Source organism: Clupea harengus, unplaced genomic scaffold, assembly GCF_900700415.2.
Source record: "Clupea harengus unplaced genomic scaffold, Ch_v2.0.2, whole genome shotgun sequence".
Lineage (NCBI taxonomy): Eukaryota > Metazoa > Chordata > Actinopteri > Clupeiformes > Clupeidae > Clupea > Clupea harengus.
Window position 1 is genome coordinate 51,019 of NW_024879764.1, and position 23,967 is coordinate 74,985.

At 42.3% G+C, this 23,967-nt stretch overlaps 3 protein-coding genes and 1 long non-coding RNA gene across 5 annotated transcripts; 3 read left to right on the plus strand and 1 right to left on the minus strand.

Moving 5' to 3' along the window:
• The first annotated feature begins 584 nt into the window (after window positions 1–584).
• LOC122130285 lies at window positions 585–1,635 on the plus strand. Its single transcript, XR_006151852.1, has 3 exons — window positions 585–691; window positions 931–1,132; window positions 1,319–1,635. It is a non-coding gene; the product is annotated as an uncharacterized LOC122130285 (long non-coding RNA).
• A 227-nt stretch (window positions 1,636–1,862) lies between these two features.
• On the plus strand, window positions 1,863–16,683 carry LOC122130281 (NAD(P) transhydrogenase, mitochondrial-like). 2 transcript variants are annotated; one of them, XM_042704962.1, is made up of 22 exons: window positions 1,863–1,989; window positions 2,634–2,801; window positions 3,618–3,847; window positions 4,111–4,328; window positions 4,708–4,795; window positions 5,008–5,096; window positions 5,217–5,404; window positions 5,561–5,694; window positions 6,127–6,318; window positions 7,011–7,164; window positions 7,479–7,640; window positions 7,800–7,910; window positions 9,239–9,384; window positions 9,558–9,753; window positions 10,697–10,930; window positions 11,798–11,958; window positions 12,192–12,371; window positions 12,576–12,735; window positions 14,768–14,849; window positions 15,388–15,506; window positions 15,900–16,015; window positions 16,261–16,683. In XM_042704962.1, exons 2-22 carry the CDS (start codon window positions 2,672–2,674, stop codon window positions 16,405–16,407), a joined length of 3,237 nt encoding a protein of 1,078 aa, XP_042560896.1. In that variant the 5' UTR covers window positions 1,863–1,989; window positions 2,634–2,671; the 3' UTR covers window positions 16,408–16,683. The 2 variants fall into 2 exon arrangements, with proteins under 2 accessions (XP_042560896.1, XP_042560895.1); XM_042704961.1 differs by lacking the exon at window positions 1,863–1,989 and having other exon boundaries at window positions 2,456–2,801.
• On the minus strand, window positions 16,597–18,604 carry dtwd1 (DTW domain containing 1). Its single transcript, XM_042704963.1, has 4 exons — window positions 17,952–18,604; window positions 17,583–17,726; window positions 17,243–17,477; window positions 16,597–17,108 (listed from the first exon to the last, which is right to left on the minus strand). The coding sequence occupies exons 1-4, from the start codon at window positions 18,285–18,287 to the stop codon at window positions 16,876–16,878; spliced, it is 948 nt and encodes a 315-aa protein (XP_042560897.1). The 5' UTR covers window positions 18,288–18,604; the 3' UTR covers window positions 16,597–16,875.
• Window positions 18,605–19,647: 1,043 nt separating this feature from the next.
• On the plus strand, window positions 19,648–21,534 carry LOC122130283 (protein FAM227B-like; the record flags this gene model as incomplete). The annotated part of the gene is made up of 6 exons (XM_042704964.1): window positions 19,648–19,695; window positions 19,742–19,918; window positions 20,377–20,475; window positions 20,856–20,957; window positions 21,125–21,251; window positions 21,439–21,534. Coding segments are annotated over exons 1-6 (649 nt in total), but the record flags the coding sequence as incomplete, so codon positions are not given.
• Window positions 21,535–23,967: the final 2,433 nt, after the last annotated feature.

A 23,967-nucleotide genomic window follows, 5' to 3' on the forward strand; every position in this document is an offset into this window, starting at 1 on the left:
TGCAAAATCTGTGTTTGTTTATATGAGTGTATGATTGTGGTGGGAGATGACAGATATTTGAGTATTCTGTTATGAGGATGTCCAAAGGTAGAGATAAGAGCTCCTCAGGCTTGTGCACTGGAACCAGAGCTGCAGCACCCCCTGCTGGACACAGCCTGCTTGTGCAAAACAGTCTTCTGCTGCTGGGTCACCCCCTACAGAAGGCTCAGGTGGTGGAGCTGGTGAAGAAACATAAGCAGGCAGTCACACTGGACATAGGAGATGGTGCCAATCATGTTAGCATGAACAAAAGTAGGATTATAATGACAATTCTTAACTCTCTCTCTCTGTCTCTGTGTGTGTGTTCTTGTCTTCACTTACTCTCTGTTCTCACACTAAATGTGCCAATGTGCCTGGAAGTCAGTGAATATAATGCTTAGTGTTTAATGTTATGAATAAATGTAATGCTTAATGCTCACTGTCTGAAATAGCCTGGCTAGCACATATGTGACTTCTGTTGCTCTCCCCAGAGGCCCATGTTGGCGTGGGCATCAGCGGTCAGGAGGGCATGCATCCAGTTCTGCTTCCTGCAGCGCCTCCCACTGGTGCTACCACCACATGTGGAAACTCTTGCACTACTTCCTCTACAAGAACTTCGCCTTTACCGTGTTGCACGTCTGGTTGGCCTTCTCCTGTTGTTTTGTCAGCACAGGTGAGAGTAGTTCTGGTGTTGTGGTGTGGATATCACGTGCAGGTGGGGTGCTCGTGTCCATGGAAAATTAACCCTAACTGGTTTGAGAGCCTAATAGTATGAAGGGACCCTGTCTTTGTACCCTTGTTCTTCAAAGACCGTATACGATCAGTGGTTCATCACTCTCTTAGCCTTCACCTCACTGCCTGTAATATATAATTGTATGTATCTTTAAGCCTTTGTGTTTTGTCTTCTGCTAGGACGTTAGTGAACAGAATAACCAGAGATATCCTAAGCTCTATGAGCCAGGTCAGCAGAGGCTGCTCTTCAACAAGTGCCAGTTCCTCCTGTGCTCTCTCAAGGCATCGGCACGTTCTTGTTCTGTTCTTCATGCCGTACCTCACCCTCAGCCACTCTCTTAGGGTAGACGGAACCTCACTGATCATTGTGTTGAGCGTTCAGGTAATGGTGTGAAGAATCCCACATTGCTTTTTTGGTTTGATACCATTCTGGATAGGTGGTGTTTGGTGTGGGTAGCATATGTGGATGTTTGTATCAGGAATATCTGAAGTCTGCTGTTTTTTATCTTTGAGAGAAGTAGGCCAGTATTTGAAATTCTCTGTTGATGGAGGTTTGTAATCTGCTCAGGTGCGCCATCTGCAGGTGAGCAGGAAACAGAGCCCACTGAAGCAGAGTCGAGGGTCTACACGCAGGACTAGTTGACGGCAGTCTGCCACTGCCTTCTCCCACCAGGAGGGCTTTGGAGAGAATCACCTCTGGGAGGACCATGAGGGGCTCACTTTTCCTTTATTTAACATTTTGGCCGAAATAAGAACATTTCAGAAAATCTTACAAAGAGGCGACTTTTTTAAGACACGTGAATGTTAATGTTTTTACTAAAATTCCGTGTTTCCTTACGAAACAAATTAAATATGGTTACCTTGTGTCTTTAACATTTCATGTCCCACACCATTCACACGACTGGCCGGTGTTAATCTGACTTTTTTTTTACATTTGCATTATTACAACCGAGTAGCGTGCATTATTATTTAGTTCGCCATATACCCAATCCTGATTTATCTTACTGTTGATCTATGGTTGGACGTTTGGATGAAATGGTTTGTTTTCGTAACACATTGGAGGTGCCAATTTTTTTCACCTCTACTTGCCTGAATCACATGGGCCGCTATTTATAGTAGATTAGGCTGCGATATCGAAACCTCTCAGTGGCGCCTCGCTGAAGGTCAAAAACTAAATAATGTCGAAAGTGACTTTTCCCATGTAGGATAGAAATATCACGCAACAGAATCTCAGCAAAGGTTAGTGACATCCTATCTACCAACAGCCTCACTGTTTTGTGTGCGAGTGTGCTTGGTCTCTAGCAGTAAACAGAGACAGTATGCGCTGTGCTCAAGCTGCTTCTCCTCACCTTTCTTCAATGCGCAGTAATGGAAAATATCACACACCAAGCAAATCCAGGCAATTTCTGTAGCGAGTCTAATATGGCTCTATGTTAATATTAAAATGGCAATATAGTATTTTATGAGACTAAGATAGATGATAATTGTGTTTATATATATTTATGTATATATCCTCAACCATCCTAAAAGAACTGTGCTCTTAATGAATTGCAAGCATTTTATTTGAGGGTTATATGTGTGGCTGGCTGTACCAGTGTGTGTAACAAGTTCTGGATAAAATCTTGGTGAGCCACACTGTCACTGAGAGGAGTTTCTTGGCACTCTATCCCACTCCGCGTCACATTCCCAGTTCTCGCGAAGCAGCAGCCATGTGTTTGCTTACTGACGTCCTGGAGGGCTGAAATGTCACTCTGCTGGGCCTAAAGCATGAGAGTGTGAGTGTGAGGGGCCGGCTCTGGGTTCCTGGCGTTGGACTTTTTTCGGGAAGAAAAATGTGCCTTTCCATCTGAGGTCAAGCAAGTCTTTCATCCCTCTGCATTCAGGATCTTTGGGTAGGGGCCGCAGGACGACTGTGTGAGCCATGTCTCGCCTCCTGAACTCCGTGTCCTGCTCCTGTGTGCCCTTGTTTCACCAAGCTGCACTCAAAAAGTCACCTGGGAAAAGGTACTTCCAGACCTGTCGTATTTTATGGGATCAAAAGGCTTCCAAAGGTACGTAGTGTCACACTGCACATTTGATTTACTATCGTGTAGTTGTATTACATCATATTTTACTTCCCTGGCTTTCTTGAGTTTCCTTATGCTAGACAACTGCAGGTCATTCAAGTTCAAGTTCATGTGAGGTCTTGCTTTTCCCTTTGTTATGTGGTGAACCCACACACTAGAGTCCTGAGATAATGACAGATGAAGGGTACCGTGTTTGGAAACAACTATGAGAGGCATTAACTCTAATCCTTACCCAAATGCATCTGCCTACATTTAATTAATGTTTGGGTGAACGACTGTAGGAGAGGTCATATAAAGGTGAAATATGAACTTTGCCAGTTTGCCGGCGATCCCCTTCTTCCAGACGGGCCTCGCTGGAGTGAGGTTGTTAATGCCTCAGCAGAGGGCCCTCCGGAGGTGTTTTTCTGGTTTTGCGTTTTAAGAGTGGACATTTCTGTGGCTTGTGTGAGAGTGGCTCACTGAGTGTGTGCAGACCGGGCAAAGCTGGGCACTCAGCCATTCGGTTGCTAATAATGTCTTGCTGTTGTTGGAGGTTGGCAAGCCAAGTAAGGAGTGATATGTGAAACCAGACTCCCTGGATCTTACTCTACAGGCCCTACCAAAGGCCAGTGTATACACTACATGTTCTTAACCTGATTTTGTTTTCTTTTGTAATAAGCATGTTTTAATCTGTTTTTTGCAGTTTTTTTTTTAACTGCTGAATTAAAAACAAAACTAGGCGTATCTGTGTTTTGAAGCTTTAGGGGGATCCTCACCAATGTTGTTTATCCACTGCAACTGCAAATCATTGTGTTTCCTCAGGTGTTCCATACAAAGATGTTCTGGTAGGTGTGCCCAAAGAGATCTTTAAGAATGAGAAGAGGGTGGCTCTGTCCCCGGCCGGAGTGGAGGCCCTGGTCAAGCAGGGCTTTAATGTCCAGGTGGAGAGCGGGGCTGGAGACCACGCCAAGTTCTCCAATGATCAGTACAAAGTGGCAGGCGCCAAAATAACCGACACTAAGGGCGCCTTTAACTCAGACCTGGTTCTGAAGGTAAGTGGAATCACAGTTGGACCACTTGAACCGCTGATATCAGTCTTAACATTTTTGCATTTCATCACATTTTTGTACTCTCTGAACCCTGTGTTAAACAAATGTAATTTTGTTCATAACTAGTTACACTGAGCACCACACTTACAGTGAAATGATGAGGGTCTTTTGAAGGGCATTTATGTAAACAACTCTTGCGAAAACGCAAAACAGTGATACAGATATTTGGAGGACGAATATCTTATTAGATCTTTTTCCAAACACAGGTGCGAGCACCAGTCTTCAGTGAGGCTTTAGGGAAGCATGAGGCGGAGCTGCTGAAGCCCAAGTCCACCCTGGTGAGCTTCATCTACCCAGCCCAGAACCCGGAGCTCATGGAGAAGCTGGCCAAGCAGCAGTGCACTGTCATGGCCATGGATCAGGTCCCCCGTGTCACCATCGCCCAGGGTTATGATGCCCTGAGCTCAATGGCCAACATTGCAGGGTGATCTTACGCACACACAACCCATGAGTCATTGGTGATATGTACTGACCTGCTCCAAAGCCTTGTGGATTTTTCTGCTCTGCCTCTTTTATTGCTGAAGGATTAATGTTCTGTCAGGACCAGCACGAAAGAGGAATTGTAAAAGTGCATATTTACAACTGAGATCAACTTTATTTATTGGCGCAAAGAGCAGAAAACATGCTTTCCATTAGAAATCCCTCTCATCTTCCATAGTGTTGACTGTGGCTATAAATTTAAGACGAGCTGAGCTTAAAGCATACCCATCATGCTAAGTTGTTAGGAAACACCTCACACATGGTTTAATGTAGAAATCATTCAGAGGCCAAGAAGTTGCATCAACTCTGATTTTTTCTCATAGGTACAAGGCCGTGGTCCTCGCAGCAAATCACTTTGGAAGATTCTTCACCGGTCAGATTACCGCAGCTGGGAAAGTACCTCCAGCTAAGGTAGCCACTGTCAACTTGCTCAAGTTATCACAAGAAAGTAGGCATTTGGCAGGGGCCCGAGAACTAAGGCTGTGCCTTACACATTGCAAGTTTAGCCGTAGAGAACTTTTTTTTAAGTATTTAAATTATGTGTTATCAGGAGTTCAGCTTTACAACCAGCCTTAAAAGCAATAGATAACTGAAATAATGATCATGTGTTTCACCCTTCACAGGTGCTTGTTATTGGCGGTGGTGTAGCAGGCTTGGCTGCAGCAGGGACAGCCAAATCAATGGGGGCCATTGTGAGAGGGTTTGACACAAGGTGCAAAACATGATAAACTACCATATTAGTATACCCCAGAGGTTAACCTTTAGGACTTTGAGTTTGACCAATGATCTCATCGTTGTCTGAGCATGAAAGTGAAGTTGTTTCTCCAATTAGACCAGCAGCTCTGGAGCAGTTCAGGTCCTTTGGGGCAGAAGCTTTGGAAGTGGATATGAAAGAGTCTGGGGATGGAGTCGGTGGTTATGCCAAGGAGATGTCTCCAGAGTTCATTGAGGCCGAGATGGCGTTGTTTGCCAAGCAGTGCAAAGAGGTCGACATCCTTATCAGCACTGCTCTTATTCCAGGTGAAAACAGTCAACCACACTTCTTTTAAATCCATTAATCTATTTATGAAACATTATAAACAACGTTAGTCTATTTCAGCTAAAACTGACACTGGCCTCATTTGCTAATTTGATCTCATCAGCTCAGTTTTTCATTTCTCTCCGTGGTCCCTGCAGGAAAGAAGGCTCCCATCCTGATCAAGAAGGCGATGGTGGAGTCCATGAAGGATGGATCTGTGGTGGTGGATTTGGCTGCTGAGGCTGGAGGCAACATTGAGACGACTGTACCAGGGGAACTCAGTGTTCACAAGGTGAGTGACCGTTCGGACCAGTAGACCACCATGTCGCAGAGGTGAAAGCATGCCACATGCCACACAGTAGTATTAAAAATAATAAGTTATAAAAGAATAGGTTCAAATAATAGGTATAGTGCCGAGGCTGGGCATCTCATTAAACAGGACATGAAAACAAAAGGTGTTAGAGAGAAAAATAAAAACGGCAACACCCACTGACAAATCGATAGGGTTTGCAAACTTGTGAACAGCAAAAACTTGAGGTAGAGGAAACACACAAGACAAAGCGGAAGGCCCATGTCGTCACCCGTAGAAGTTAGAAAATGTATAGAGAGAAGACAAGGAGTGATAAATAAAATGCAAGAACGTGATGGCCCCTTTTAAGGGAAATCGATTTGTTCCCTCTCTCTGCTTTTTTATTTAGCCAAGGTGTTTGTTTCTTTCCATTAGGGGGTGACACACGTTGGGTTCACAGATCTCCCCAGCAGAATGTCCACTCAAGCCAGCGCATTGTACTCCAACAACGTTCTGAAGTTGCTGAAAGCCATTAGCCCTGATAAGGATTACTTCCACTTTGAACCTGTGGATGAATTTGATCACGGAACACTTGATCATGTCATCCGAGGCACTATGGTGATGCAGGTAAGTCAATGGCACACTTCCACACATACCAGAGGGGCATTAGGACCCATTTCATGATTGAGAATCAAATAGGTGCTGTCAACCCAAATGACAATATAAGAAAGAGACTACATTTGATCTACGTATGACGTGCGTGGCTCATAGTGAGACGAAAACATTGCGCTTAACAACCCCAAAGCCAAAACTGAATATTAAAGGCCCAGACAGCCAACTTGGCTTATACTCACAAGCTTTTCCGCCAGGCTGACATCTCACGTGAGAAAAAGGATTGGCGCCCTTGATTTAGTGTGTTAGCGTTCATTTCCAAGAATTTCTGCTCAGACACTTTGTTTATCACATACTTGAAAGACAGAGGGGGAACAGACAGCCTCCAGGAGACATATCATCTTACCTTGTGTTGAAAAAGAAATTCACACAATTTTCATAGGAATTCATCTTAGCACGCTCCAAATAAGTCTCCTGCTCTGTTAACTTGGCTGTTGCTTCTGAGGCCCTGTGAACTATGAGTCACTTTTGGTTTTGGTCCTCAACTTCTGCCATTATCTACTCATCATGCTCAGAGCTGTCTCAGTTCAGACAGAGTTATTTATTTATTTAATGTGTGTGTGTGTGTGGGTGTGTGTGTGTGTGTGTGTGAGTGTGTGTGTGAAACTGTCCACTCTGCACTGATATGTATGCTTTTGTAATCCCAGCAAGGCAAGAACATTTTCCCATCGCCATTACCAAAGACTGTTCCTCCAGCTGCCCCTGTTAAGCACAAGTCAGTGGCAGAGATTGAAAAAGAGAAAAAAGCATTGGTTTCACCCTTTAAGCAAACCATGACCTCTGCAGGAGCCTACACAGCAGGTGAGTGCCTGGAAATACATTCTCAAGGTTCATTCTGGATTGTCACACAGACACAGACACAGACACAGACACAGACACAGACACACAGACACAGACACACACAGACACACAGACACACAGACACACAGACACACAGACACAGAAACAGACACAGACACACAGACACACAGACACACAGACACACAGACACACAGACACACAGACACACAGACACACACAGACATACAGACACACAGACACACAGACACACACAGACACACACAGACACACAGACACACACTAACAGGTATTTATGTGTATTTGTCTTGTTCCAGCGGTGTCCACTATCATTAGTCTGGGTCTTATTGCACCCAACGCTGCTTTCACTCAGATGGTCACCACCTTTGGTCTTGCTGGGATCGTTGGATATCACACAGTGTGGGGAGTCACCCCAGCCTTGCACTCACCTCTCATGTCTGTCACCAATGCCATCTCAGGTGAAGTACCCTCATCATCTAAAGACCTGGCCACAGCATATATAGAACAACAAACTTAATAGAGTTAATCACACTCTGTTTGAATTATGCATAGTCTCCTTCATTTTGATTTTAAGATGTCTATGAATACAGCACTCAGACTGTAAATCCTATCCCTAGGCGTGACTGCTGTGGGTGGCTTGGTGTTGATGGGCGGAGGTCTCTACCCATCATCTCTCCCTGAAAGTCTCGCACTGGCGGCTGCTTTTGTGTCCTCTATCAACATTGCAGGTTTGACCCAGACCCTGTCAAAAAAGACTGCAACATCCACTTATACCCTACTCTTGGTCGAGAAAAGATCCACTTATACCCTACTCTTGGTCGAGAAAAGATCCACTTATACCCTACTCTTGGTCGAGAAAAGATCCACTTATACCCTACTCTTGGTCGAGAAAAGATCCATTTATACCCTACTCTTGGTCGAGAAAAGATCCACTTATACCCTACTCTTGGTCGAGAAAAGATCCACTTATACCCTACTCTTGGTCGAGAAAAGATCCAGTGTATTTCGCCATTACAAATTTATACCATAACTCTGCCATACAAAGCCAAAGTGCCATATCTGCAAAAAATACCAAACCACGAAAAACAGCACTTTTCCTTTGTTTTACTGCAGTATGGTCGTACAGTGATAAACTGCTGTAAGTAAGCATTTGTGGGAGGAATATCACTTCGCTCCGAGAGCTCTCTCTAGTGGAGGGATAGAAAAGTAAAATTTCCTCAAAAAATAGATGGCATTTCAGGCCAAGGCTAGAGTAGGTAAAATGATAGATGTTAACTGGTACTTCAGTATGTTAAATTAAAGCCAATTTAAACCTGTTTAAACAGAGTTGTGCCCCTGTGTGTTTGGTAGCATTTTATATTTTAACCTTTATACTTAAATATAGGTATTTTGGGATATTTTGATACATAGCAAAACAAATGTCTCAACCTTCAAGGAACAAAACCAATGTAAGGTAATATGCAAAAAACAAAAAAAAAAAAGATTTTGCATCTAAACAAAGAAAAATAGATTAAAAGGAAATGTTTAAAGATGTATTTCTTTTTCAAACTATGAACCATCAATGCAAATCAACGTGCCATTCAGAAACAAAACTAAAACATATAAAGTATTTCATACTGAAATTTCAAGCAGAAACTAGCAGTAGCTATCAGTAACTAGCAGCCTCATTTTAAAAGTGGGTTCTAAAACAAAGGCAAACGGCAGTATCTGACATTCTTCATTGTGAAACCAAGGCCAGTGAACAATGAAACTCAAACAGATTAAAGAGAAGATACAGCACTTTTAATTGATGCAAAAAAGTGAAATTCGCAAAAAATGCAGACACTGCGCTTTGCCTTACTGTCAGATATAGACATTCATTGCTAGCCTTACATGAGAGTATGTAGATCTGAATGGTTGATGGATGATTCCTTAAATGTTTTATTCCCAGAAGTGTACTTATGTCATCCAATTCATTCGACCATGTTTAAAAGATGGGAAGAATTCGTAGTTCCAACAGAGGCATGTATGCTGCACAGACACTGCATGACTTCCAATGACTTGTCTCTCCTCTCAGGCGGTTTCCAGATCACACAGAGGATGTTGGACATGTTTAAGCGACCCACAGACCCCCCGGAGTATAACTACCTGTATGGAATCCCTGGAGCTGTCTTTGTGGGAGGATATGGGGCATCGCTAGCCGGCGGCTACCACATAGAACAGGTGTTGATGCAATGAGACCCTATTATTCTATTGATTTATTTTAGGGTAGCAAAACGTGTTGGGCTGGCAAAACTTGCATGATCATACGTCTAAACTGTCTTCAGGGACAAGTCTGTAGATGTAGGTGTTTCTGTCGGGCAACCACCTCTCACTCCCGGCCTGTGTGTTGACAGATGATGTACCTGGGCTCGGGCCTGTGCTGTGTTGGAGCCTTGGCGGGCCTTTCTGCCCAGCGCACCAGTCGGCTAGGCAACACCCTGGGAATGATGGGGGTGGCTGGGGGCATCGCCGCCACCCTGGGTGCACTCCACCCCTCCCCTGAGCTGCTGGGACAGATGACACTGGCCATGGCAAGTGGAGGCACCATAGGTATGTCTGAGCGCATACCACAGTATCTACACATACCAGAGTGCCTTGTGTGTTCTCATGTGGAAGTCGATCCAAGTTGCCATGATGCTATCACATTAAGAGTGTACTATAAACAGAGTGGACCAGAAATATGACTTGAGGATCCCATTTGCCAGGGGACAGACCAACACGACAGCTGCATTTGGGAGAAAACTGTAGAATTAGAGCTGAATGTCACTCACAAGTATATCATAAACACATGTGAAAAACAAACAAAAAAACATTTACAAAAAGACATTTACAAACAACATTATGTAGCTGTAACAAAAGTCCTTTGAGGTCTGCTGCATCATCACACATGCCTGGAAATTTGAGAGGAATTTCATGGCACTTACAGTGATGGTTTACATTACGGCATAGATAGCATGATAATAATCTTGTCAGAGTCTAGTGTTTGTGGCTGTAATTTTCGAATGATGAATGATGATACAATCAAACCTCTGGCACTTGGCACAAGTTTAGGGTGTGTTTGTTTATGTCTGGCATTGTTTGTCTTTTTTATAAGTTTCATCTTCTAATTTGATTTGCAGCCATTTTAATTTCATAATAAGTAGCTGGCCTGGATCCCTCTCTGTGGTGTTTGATGTTAATGCCCAGTTATGCTCTGGGCTTATGAGAAACAGGCATTTCTTTTTCATCAAGTTTGTTAGTCTGAATTGAATTATGCTCTAATCAGACATCACATGTCACAGCTTTATAAAAGATGGTGCTGAAATGTTGACAAAATTTAGGGCACAAAGATGACAGATGATCTCCACTGTCTGAGAGTGTCAGCCTCACATTTATATCTCATATCAATTGATTTAATCCATAGTAATATGAAAGCTAATCCTCTTGTTACTTAGACAATGTCCATATGCCTGTCTGAGTTGTTACCTAATCCCTTTTTTCTATCTACTGGTAGGATTGACCATTGCCAAGAAAATTGAGATTACTGACCTACCTCAGTTGGTGGCAGCCTTCCATAGTCTTGTAGGGCTGGCTGCGATGCTCACCTGCATTGCTGAGTACATGATTGAGTTTCCCCACCTCGACGCCCATCCTGCCGCAAATGTGGTGAAGACTGTTGCCTATCTTGGCACTTACATTGGTGGTGTCACCTTCAGTGGTTCCCTGGTTGCTTATGGAAAGCTTCAAGGTACACAACATTACAGGGGGATGAGATTGTTTCCTGACTTACACAAAAAGATGCCATTAGCTCTGTTGATCCACACAAATCTGTGCCAAGGGTCAAGCTGGTAAATATTCTTGTCACGATTGTCTCCTTTAAACATTTTGCAAATAAGACAGGTTTCGTTTTCTAGTTATGCTTTGCCTTAAAGCTGTCTGGTATTTGTCCTGGGAAAAAATGTACTCTTGCAGGCGATGTGAAAAACTACTGATTACTAAATGTTCAAAAAGTAAGGAAAACATTAAGAGATTTGAAAAACTGGCATCAGTGAGACCATTCCTCCTGTTGCAAGGATTATGCAGGGCGAAAGAAAAACACTGGAATGCTTCATCTGCCATGGTATATCATTTCATAAAGTTATCCTTCTCAAAGCATTGATTTGAGGTTGATTTTCCAGCTTTGGCATGTGATGGCCCTTGTTGTAAAATTGTCATGTCTTCTTCAAATGCTGAATGAGGGGATAATGTTGAGGAGCCTATCTGCAGGAAGAGGGAAGACCCACTGAGGCTCTGGCTGACCACAGATAATCAGCCATAATCAGCACACCCTGTGGCCCAGCCTTTGCAAAAAGTTGTCATCTTGTATCGATAAACATTTCCTTGATTTCCTGGCCTTAGAGAGGCTTCCCAAATTTGCATTTTAGGTTTGATAGTTGTTTTCTGTTCAGTTGACAAGAATGGGAGACTAGCATCAAGCTGTATTCTCATGCCTGCCTTAAAGTTTGATGTTTGCTTTCAGAATGAATTTAGAAAAAGATTTCTTCAGCTAACAGAAAGAAACTACTTTTCTTTTTACTTTTCTGCAACATTAAAAAAAACCCAATCCCTGTGCCAGGCCTTCTGGACTCCGCTCCCTTGCACCTCCCTGGCCGACACATGATGAACGCTTGCCTCATGGCGGCCTCAGTCGGAGGGATCCTGCCCTTCATGCTAACTGACACCTACGCCACGGGCATGGGCTGCCTGATGGGACTCTCCGGCCTCTCCACCGTCATGGTATGTGCTTTTCTCTCCACGCTACGCGTGTCTTAACAGTACAGTCTACATGATTGATTGCCCCAAAATGCTATTATCCATGCCGCCTCATCCCTGCTCCTGTTGTGTTTCGCTGAAGAATACCTAATATGGAGGTATAATGCCAAGAGGATGAGCAGTTAACGACACAATTTTAATTTAAAGTACCGTCTTACTGGTAGTATTTATAATTTGTCTCTCTCTCCCATTTGCAGGGTGTCACACTGACTGCAGCCATTGGCGGTGCCGACATGCCTGTGGTCATCACTGTGCTGAACAGCTACTCTGGCTGGGCCCTATGTGCTGAGGGCTTCTTGCTGGAGAACAACCTCATGACCATCGTTGGCGCTCTAATTGGCTCCTCTGGTGCCATCCTGTCTTATATCATGTGTGTGGTGAGTATGGACGACTAGCTTCAATCAGGTGTCTCCATTAACACATCCTTAGACAGAATTACAAAGATGACTTGTGCAATTGCAACCACCTGTGAGTGTTTTCCTTTGGCTTATGACTACAGTTCCTGTCCTTGAAAATGCACTCCTACTAAACTCAGACACTGAACACGGATTTATACACTGAAATATGACATTTTTTTGCAGGCCATGAACCGCTCCCTTCCTAATGTGATTTTGGGTGGCTATGGTACCTCATCCACTGCTGGTGGGAAGCCCATGGAGATTACGGGCACCCACACTGAAGTTAATGTGGACCAGTCCATCGAACTGATAAAGGAGGCTAACAGCATTATCATCACTCCTGGTAGGATTGTACAGCAAACTTAATGAAGTAACTACCGACGTGCAGTGAGGCATATCTTTGGCTCTGATCTACAGGGATGTCACTGAGGAATCCTGACTCTTCGGCTGATACTTAAAAAGCTTCATTTAGGTTTATGGCCCTAAATAGTAGCACAACATTTATAACATACTATGGCGAGCTAGCGTGGAAGAGCGCGCAGTGAGACCGAGAACGCAGTTTTCAAGGCAGCTCTTGTGCTGCAATTAACTGCACAGCCCCCAGGCGAACCGTTTGTGATCTGCAACAGCTAACTCACATGCTCACACACAGCAGAACGCATTCACATAGTCTTATTTACAGAACACTGATACTTCCACTGACGGAAGGAATAACGCTAATCTAACAAAATGGACTGATAAGGATTTAAATCTGCATAGCACACAGACGAAATGATAACAATAATACGCACTAACACAGGACACAAAAGGGAGGCATGAACCACATTATTCCCGAACAGAATACAGAATGCACAGTCTTTGGCTTTCGCACGGCATACTGGAAGCCATTCCACACTCCTGCATGCTTCGCTGGCCCAACACGCTACAATATTATCCTGTGTATTTAAATTTTTTGTTTAATGATGGTTAATTAGCTGCCACCAAAAACTGGGAGGAATTTAAGTGTGGTGAGATTGTGTCCACCAGAGGGCAATAGTGTGCCATGTCCCCCTTTTTCCGGAGCCAAACCATATCAGTAACTACAAGAGCACCAGGAGAGCGCAGACCTCAAGGCCAAATGCCCTATCTCACAATGTAAGAAAGTGGAAAATGTGTGTCTTTGCCCCATGATTCGGATACGCTCCAAAATGTAATGGTTTCTTCATTGGCCTATGCTGCACCCTTCCACCAAGTTTCATGAAAATCGGGCTAGTAGTTTTTGTTGTGCTGCTAATAAACAAATCGCACCGAAAACCGCACCTTCTTGGCATAGGTAAATGATTTAGGCTACAATGAAAAGTTAAGGCAACAGTAGGTAGTTTTTAGCACTTTTTGATATATGTTTGTATCATCCTCAAATCCTCAAAGTTTCTCCTAAATGTTTAGCCTTACGATGTTTTGTGAATTAAAGCCCAGCTATATATCTAGAAATATTCCAGATAAAAATAAAGAAAAACTTAAAGGGATCAAGTCACCGAGCTAAAGCTCCATGTTGCATGCATTGCTCATTCTTCACGTGAAATCCCATAGTGATCTTAGAATGTACTGTCCAGAGGAGAGAAAGGCCACCAGAAGCGCATATGGGGAAGGATACAACATCAACAAGGGCACTGAACACATGACTCATGTTTGTTTTCCTTTCTCTTATTCATGGCAACGTTATAAATCACAGAGCTGGGTCCCATGTATTAGGTCACAGCCTTGTAAGAGGATGGAAGTAAAAAAGAACAGACAATCCCGACACGTCTACTCCACCGTAGCAAGTCCTCGGTGAAGCGCAAGAAGTCAATTACAACAATGTGGTGGAGGGAGCAGAGGGATACAGTTGCCTTTAGGGGTCAGATGTTGGGAGGTTTGTCTGTCCCATAGGGATCTACTTAACTGCTAAATCTACTGCCCCTGCAGCACGGAATACAGACCCCTCTACCCTCTCCAGATATTTAAAAACAGGGGTCAGCCAAAGAGAGGCAAAAAGATGGTGCCTCGCACGCACACTTCCATACCGGTAGAATTCCTCTGCATTAAGGCACTGGGGTTAGAAGCCTCAGTGTTGACCCAATCATGGGGAGCCCCCTCTCTGATGGGGCATAGCATGGGCTGTGTGAAGGGCATACAACCTGGCTTGTGACACGTCACCTGAAATTCCAATGACAACAATTGCTGTCTGTCTACAGCATTACTTAACTGTCATATTGCTACAACAAGAATGTCTAATTGACTTTGAAGCTGAACGTTTCTTATTGTGAACTTTTTTAGACTTGTGGTAATCATATTGAGAATAATCAAATGGAAATACAATGCTGAACCATACATATTTTTCTCGTTTGTTTTACAAGGTTGGGGTCTTTGTGCTGCAAAGGCCCAATACCCCATTGCTGACATGGTGAAGATGCTGTTAGAGCAGGGCAAGACAGTCAGGTAAGACTAAAAGGTTTTCAGTGGCTGCTTAACTGAAGAAGTTGGCCAAGATGACTTGCCTGCCATTTGATTGCGAAGGGTAAAAATGAATTTCTAAGCACAACCCACTCTTTCCTGGAACAATTTAGGAAAAAGTCCCATAAAATTCCCCGAAAGCCAATGGAACAATCTTATTTATATTCAAAACAAGACAAAACATGTCTATGTCTCATATCTTAATGTGAAAAATGTCAAGATTACCCAAATAAATGGGGAAAACTAAAACAATTGCGGAGATACTCCAGACAGTATTTACATATCAAACAAGAGAAAGATAGAGATCTTTGGGAAAGTTTAGGAAATTATCCTGTGGAGAAATGACGAGAGAACGCACAAGACAGAGAGTCAGTGGACGAAAATGTGATTTAAAAATTGCAGTATGTTTATTTTATTTACACTTATTCATTTACAGCTGTATTTAAATATCTAAATCCAATGTAATATGTAGCTAATAAATGTGCCTAACAAGTCTTATTTATTTAGTTCTTCTCCTTGTCAGATTTGGAATCCACCCCGTGGCTGGCCGGATGCCTGGTCAGCTGAATGTCCTGCTGGCTGAGGCTGGAGTCCCCTATGATATTGTTATGGAAATGGATGAGATCAATGACGACTTCAAAGGTGATAATCAAAGGGGTCAGCTGTGATTCCAAGAGCGTCCTCCTTAACTTGTGGGAGGTTTGAGAAAGTAGGGTTAATTGAGCAGGACCTGCACGCAGACGAACCTCACAGCTCCGCAGGTGTCTTTCCATTGATTCAGCCATAATAAATAGCTCCATCACAGTTGAATTAGCGCTCATTATATAACGATGTTTAGACATGCAATGTTTGAGAGCAACAGTCTGTTTTCATAACTACCACCTTCCTAGGCTGTGCAACTCTACGGACAGATGGTTCTGCTTAGATTGGATGGAGATGAGTGAGACGTACTAGTGCTAGCTTATCTCTTCATAGTTTTGCATGTTTTGGGGTGCACTTTGGGGGTTTGTTTAAAGTATTTTTTTTTGTCAACAGAGACTGATTTGGCTCTTGTCATTGGAGCAAATGACACAGTAAACTCTGCTGCTCAAGAGGACCCAAATTCCATAATCGCTGGAATGCCAGTGCTGGAGGTCTGGAAGTCAAAGCAGGTACAGTATAAGGCTCCCCTACAGGATAGAGCTTCAGGATAGAGGATCTTCCCCCTGATTGCATGATGTGATGACATGATGTGGTCTCAGTCACCTTTCTGCCCAGCAAAGGGATGTGAATCATGCCACAGGGAGGCCCTGTGAGACCAGGGGGGTTATGAATCATGTTTGAACCATCATATTGGGAAACATTTGGATTGCAGTGATTTCTGCTGCTTGCCACTAACAATCTCATCTGTCATTAGGTGATTGTGATGAAGCGTACTCTTGGTGTGGGCTATGCTGCCGTGGACAACCCCATATTCTACAAGCCCAACACATCCATGCTGCTGGGAGATGCCAAGAAAACATGTGATAGCTTACAGACTAAAATTAGAGAAGTTTACTATTAGCTCCAGCATGCCCATCTGTGATCATTTCAGAAGTAATATTTGTATTTATTAAAACATTTCGTCCAAATCCAGTTACAGATGTATGATTGCTGTTTTTTTTCAATTCCATTGCATAGGGTTTATTGTGCATTCAAACCACAGCTAAGAGTAAGTCTGTGATGTGGCAAATAATCGATACAAATCAAAATGTAAAAGCAATGAAAGTTTTATTGAACTGCATGCACTTTCTGATTTGTAAATAAAAGTATTTCACTATGACTTCTGTCAAAAGATGCACTCGTTGATTTTGTGTTTATTGAGTATGCACAGGAAATGACCTCAGTATATTGATGAACAGTCTGTTTTTTGATGTAATGAAAATTTAAATACACTCGGCTGTCCCTTTGTAGCTTCTGTCAGCTGTGCGCCGGCGTCTCTTGAGATCATGATGACAACGTCCAGTGCCAGATGACAGTTACTCCATGCCCATTAGAACTTTCCAGCAGACTCTTTTTTTGCTTTGTTTATAAGTTTATGAAGGTAGGAGAAAAAAAAGAGCAGGTTGTCATATTCCCCGTTGTATTCCTTCAGGAGGCACAGAGTGTGATAATCTTTCAGGAAGTAATAAATCGCCTCTATGGTAGCAAGATATGTATCTGGGGAACCTCGCTGATGACGCCAGAAGCAGGTGTTCCTCGTCTTCAACTCAACCCGTAGCAGGGCTAGAAAAAAACAAGGCATACTGTGTCTCTTATCTTTCACACCATAAGGCAGCATCTGGTTTCACACGTGCACACACTATGATGAGATGTATGCACCCATATCACTAAAGATATCAGCATATGATGCTACCCACCTTGGAGTCGTTCATCTGTGATGATTCTGGTTGTCTGGTTCCATGTGCTGTCGATGAAGACGACTCTCTCTAAAGGAGAGGACTGCAGCTTTACTTTGTGGGCCTCTTCCACCTCCTCCGTGACCTTCTGTCTCTTCAACTTTGGTTCATCAGTTAAGTTTGTTCTCATCTCATTGAGATGCTGCAACATTTCTTCAACAGTCACTGAATCAGGTCCAGGGAAAACCAAAATTGTCTGATGGCCAAAGCAGGAACAATAAAAGGGAAATATTGCATCATTTTAGGTTTGTCAAAAAAAATTAAATTCATTATGGAGCATATTAAGAGTGTGCACACTAACCTTATGTATATCATCATCCAGCTCAGGTATGCAAGGGTAGGTGTAGATGTTCACATCATCTGGAGCAATGAGTTTGGCATGTACCGCAGTGCTCTTCCCGTCATTTTCATTGGGGTGTTTGATTATGTCAATTTTGACTGGGAGCTGCAAGTGTAATGTCTCATTAGCATACAGAACTCCACACCACTTTAACGTTCTTGTTTGCATTAATACACATTTTTGTCCTTTGTATTTCTGCGCAGACAAAAGTGTCTGCAAAGACCACGAGCAAGTTTATTTGGGCTGGATCAATTAGCTAGACATCACAGTATTTAACCTTTGTCTGGTACCATCTGTTGAATTATGACTAATTCCGTATCTCGCACTAACCTTGATCAAGGGGATTTCCTGCTGGTTCACACCGACTAAAGAGTAACATGTGTAGCAAAAGAACATCCTTGAACCACCACATTTAGAACACTTTACCCTGCCGTGCGTTTGTGCTCTTTCGAGCGCTACATGTGATGCCAATTTCAGATCTTGAAGAGGCAATTCAGCTTTACTGAGGCGGTCTAAATTTTCGGAACTTTTGTTAAGATGTTCCTCGGATTTTGAGACATCTGTGACTCTGCTAGTCGTAGACATCGGCGTGGTAAAAGGGTCTGATTTCACCAAATATAACACTCGCAGCTTACTTATCAATAAAGGAAACCTAACTCTAAACATAACCAAAATATTTAAAGCTGTGACAATGATTTCTATATTCGAATGTGGTTAGAGTAGAGCTACCGACACCACTGATTACATGTGAGTGTCTGTTAGCTAATTAGCTATCAGCTAGGTTAGCTTACTGAGGTGAACCAGGAATTGAAATGGCGCGCATTCGTAAATTCCTCTGATACTCAGCTATGGGAATTATTTAAATTGCTTCATGAAAACTTCCAGAATACCCGTGTTTACAAATATACACAAAACTAGTATGAGTAGCGTAGCACGTTTGTCGCGTTGCTTGTATCAGAGCTGGGCTACACAAACCGGAACTAAAATACACTTTTAGAGGAAGTACAACTCATTCGGTTGGGCTTTACCAAGCGTACCCTGTTTCCTAGCAACATAATTGAACATGCTGACTGTCACTGAATCAGAAAAGTCACCACTGTCATCAGTTATAGAGGACAGTACATAAATCGTATCTTAACAGTCAAAATGTCCGAGGACTCAGAACTCCCTATCGACTCATTAGAAGAGTTCATTAGACGTCAAAAACTGGTATGATATTATAAAAATGGACAACTTTAGGGTGCTATCCTAGCAAGATATACAAGCAACACGACAAAAGTGAATGCTACGCTACTCATACTAGTTTTGTGTATAGGTGCAGTAGTGGAAGTAACATTACTTTTTGTTGAAAATGAAAAATGCTTCTGGACTTAATTTACAATGATGATATAAGTGTATGATTATGTGTAGATAGATGAGGTGTTGTTGCTTATTGTAAAGTGTCAGACTGGCCTTAAATTGTCGTTTTATTAGTGTTAAAAAAAACCGTTTCTTTCAGGTGGAGTGGCCCGAGACAATCAGAACACATGTGCTAATGCCATTAGAACACGCTTACAATTCTGTAGAGGAAGTAGAAGAGTATTTCAAAGCGAAAGTGCCATTTCCAGTGGAAATAGCTACATCTATTTCAGATCTTATAGATGAAGTATGGGAGAGAGTGAAAGACCATGATGCCATTTTATCACAAGCTATTAAACCCATCACAGAAGGCCCATCACAAACAAAGGATAAGCCTTGTAAGCACATACATTTGATATTTCCACATATTTTTATCATTATTATTATTATTATTATTATTACATAAGGTGAGTTCTTTATGGTGAGTAATGATGATCATCATAGCTGAAAAACAAACAGCACAACAGAGACACCAACTGACTATCTGATAAGGCATATCCATTTCTTTGCAGATCCAGAGTTAGTTGCAAATGCACTGAAGAAACTTAAGGAACAGGTAATTGTATCAAAATTGTAGTCTTTAACTGTAAAGTATTTTCCTTATGAACAAAAGAAAAACAAATATGAAATGTTGTCGTTTCAGGTTGAAACAGTGCCCCTGTGCCCAGATATCATGGTATGTTCTCTTTATTCACTGTTAATATTCACCAGCTTGTATACAGTTCATAATTATACCTGAGAATGTGAAATTGTTTGGTAGGACATTGATCATTTCTTCAACCCTATTGCTACAGGATTTTAAATTTCCTGGATTTTCAAATTTAGAGCATACTGATATCCCAGGTCTTCCCAATACTTCTCAGCATTTGGATAGTATTTCAGAGGTGCAAGGCTTTAATGTGAGTAGAAATAATTTCAATAAAAAGTCGTATTGTCCCTCTTCTTAGTTTTAATAGTGATAGGTATTTTTAGTCATTGTTTCTTTTAAGGAAATGCTATTTAGATTAGATTAGCACATGGTTTACTCATTGGTGTCAGTGCTGTTCTCTATCCATCTTCTTATAAGCAAGGGTAGATGTTGTCAGGGAAGATGTTAGACAGACATGTCATGGTATGTCCCATTTCAAAAATCCCTGAACTGTCATACTTCTGAAGTAATGGTTGCATGCAACTCTGTGTGCCAACTTTTTGTGATGTGTACTTCCGTGCTGTTTTCCAAACGTTTAACCATAAAGAGAACATGCTTTTGACTAATATGTAATTTTGCTGACATTATGTATAGTTCAGCACTGGAAAAACATTGAATGTCTAGTCTGAGTTGAGCTTTATTGAAAGCCTTGAATGTTTCTTAACACAGCCAGGCTTCTTGAAAATCTGGAAACCATTCTTTCTCTCTGAATGTTCCATCACTGTCTTCAAGGATACGTTTTGGTGGTTTTTCCTACATAGTTTTAAGGTATGGCAAGACTAACAGATGGATATTACATGCCCTTTTTTAAGTGACATGATACAGTATCTCTGCAGTTTTTCTTCCAATATTACCTTTTAATACTGTAACTTGTAGATAATTTGTTATTTTGTGTTTAAAACATTGCTTCGGTACAGAGAACAAGAACTTCAATTATTATAGGAAGCATATAATCATACTCTGTTTTGTTGAGTTCCACTACATACTGTAGTACTGGTTACCACATACAGGTGCCATATACTTCATGTACTGCACTTTAGGTAGTTTACAAAAGATAAGAGTTACTGGAAGACATACGTACGTTTAGAGGAATATAGAATGTTGATTTTGATTGGTGTTGATTTTGTGTTTGTTTGTCTTCTTTAAAGCCAAGTTTAAAGGATGAAAATAGGTTATTTGATTGTATCTCTTCTGGATTTGTCTCACTTCTGCTGATGGTTGACAATGATGTTAAAGACAAATTATTCAAGGTACTGGAGCAGGAGGACTTGATCTATTATTAATAATAAGTCAATGCTTTACTATTGTCAGTATTTTGTTGATAACATTTAAAGCATCCCAAGCATGCTGCATCTATAGTTTGACATTTTTGTATATCACCTAGATGGCAAATGATTGGATTTTCTGTATGTTCCAGGTATATGCGGAATGCTTAGCTCAGGCAATTTATGTTGCCTTCATTGGGGCATTTCCACAGTCGCAGGAACATTTTGATGACAACTTCACAGCAGAGCTGGCTGAGGTGACCTCACTGTGGGTGTCAGGTAAATGCCTTTTCAGCTGTAGGAAAGCACCTTCATGTACTGCGGCAGAAGCAGAAAGAAAGGGAAAAGGGTCTACATGACAGCATTATCGCCATTAATAGGTTTACCTCTATTTCAATATTATCGACACAAAATGCCCATTCATATGACGATCAATCAACCATACTATTGACAAAATGATTTGCAGGTCTAAAGCCCAAGCTTTTTTCATGGAAGAAATGGCAGCGTAGATGGTTGACTCCAGCAAAGGATGCCATTAAGACTGAAGAGAATATAGTGTGCGGTAAGTGTTGCCCTAAATCATACTGTAACTAGTGAATACAACGTTTATCATTGTTAATTATGACTGAAGTCGTTTCAGGCAAACAGGCAAACCAGCTTCGGTAACTTCCTTGCATGCTAGCAAGCCAACATACGTCTCCGATGTCTGGTTTAAACCAAGTGTTAAAAATCGGCACTGCATTCCACAAACCAGTGCAAGATGAGCTCAAAATCAAACTTTGACAATGGCAAGCGACGATGAGTCCTACGCTATAAGTAGATCAGCTAATGTATACGTTTGCAGTGTTTCTATTGTTTGCAAATTATAAACCAATTTTTTTAATACTCTGTCAGTGTTAGCTAAATGCATGGCTGGCTATGTACGTTATCCAAAGCTAAGCCTGTTATCTCTAAAACAAGCCCACTGCTCTGACAACGGTTCGTAAACAGGTCTGGTTTGCCTCAAGATAAGAAGCTGTTCAGTGATGCTAAATATTGAAACTTTGGTGACCAGTAGCCTAAAACTGCTACAGACATAGTGGGCCGCACAGTGCGGACATGGCAGCCTCTCACTGGCACTGCACAGCAGTCTACTGGACTTGTAATTGTTATTCTTTGCTATTGGGAGTTAAAATCCATGACATTCACTGTCACGTACGTGAGACAGGGGAAATGTTGAAAATGGATAAAACAAGACTTGACAGGTATGGTATGGTCTTGGTCTAAGACACAGAGTACAGGGAGGAAGAGCCAAAGGAAGAACGACAGAGAGAGAAGAGAGTGTTTAACGCTGGCGAAATTTGACCACATCCATTGATTGTCACAAAATGTAATCTGCCTTCTAAAACGGGTGTATGGTTTCTATTCGATAAGATAGATGAATAGCTAGTAGCTAGGGATGGTCATGAGTAGGCTTACCCACTCTATTTGGACATCAGTATTCGTTCAATGTACAGAGTAATCACGTTCGTAAATGAAGTCAATTTAGAGTCAAACTTGCAGTTTCTGTCGGAGGCTATATTTCTGTTAGGCTGGTTGTTGCCTAGGTTGGAAACAGCTGCTCCTCCGGTCTGACTGATAGCAGTACATTAGCATGGGTTTAGATAACTGCGTTAGCCAGCTCTACTTCACCGGCTACGTGTCTCAAATCCTTGATTCCTTGATAACCCAGCTGCACACTTACAACAGGGCATGAATGCAAGTACTGGAATGTTAAAATGCCCATCCCCACTAGTTGCCGTGATTAAATTAGTTAAGGTTAGCTATCGAAAAATTGGTCGATGCACGCAAGCACGCAAGAAGGGGTACGAAAGCACGCAAGGGGCTCTTGCGCGTGCGTGTCCCTGCGTGTCTCTGAAAACGCAGAACCGTGAATTCCGCTTTAGTTGAAACTCAATGTTCACCTGTTCAAGAGAAAATTAGCCAACTCAGCATCTGTCTTAAAATCCTCCTGGGCTCTTAGCTGTCTCCATCTTTCAAATGCATCTCCAATATTTACCTGCATTTTACTACCTCTCTGGTCATACAGCTTTTAAGAAGGATGACAAGGCTTTTTTTGGTCGGGTAGAATTAAACATTATCCCTGTCGGTCCAGTTTGTTTGCTTACTTCCATGGCGGTCGCATGCAGTGTTCGCATTCTTATCTGGCAATACGAGATGTCGAAATGATATGGCAGAATAACACAGGCCAAAACACAAACAGATATTTCACTCCGGAACAGACATTTTTAAATTAGAATATACTGGCTCTCTGATGACTATGAGGTCAGTGATTGAAATCCGTGACCATAGGTACTGGAACCCACGTAACCCGAAATACACACAAGATCAGTGGAGATAGGTGTTAGAGGTTTGGAGCTAAAACAATCACAACACTTCTGTTGGATTTTGGTTTATCGAAGATGGTCACTCAAAATCGGTTTAAAGGAGTTGTCTGAGACTGCTGAAAAAGCAAGCCAGTGGTTGTGGCTCAGGCGCTCACAGACTACCACTGCTGAGCCTTCTGGATGTGTTGTGGGCCTAATTCAATGAAACACTAATGATGGAAGGTGCCTGCTTGAAAACCCCAGTGAAATGCTCATGAAGGCGGCTTTGTTTTTGCATATTCTGCCTATATCACCTGAAACTCTGAAATTGTCAGGGTCGATCACTAACCGCCGCCGCCGCCACGCCCCCTCCTCCTAGACGCAACTTCAGTCGAATAGGGCAAACGGGGCGGTTGCCCAAGCAACCTTAGCCCCCTCCTGTGCACGTCCCTGCTGCCGCCTATATCAACCACAAAACAACAAACAAAGCAACAAAGCTTTCCATGAGGGCATCCAAGTAATAACCAAGCTTAACCCTGCTTAGCTTCAGTCATGGAGAGACGTACAGTATTGCTGTTGCCTGTACAAGATGCCTGCCCGTGCAAACGCATTTACAACATTTATATTCAGGGTTAATTCAGTTCATCTAC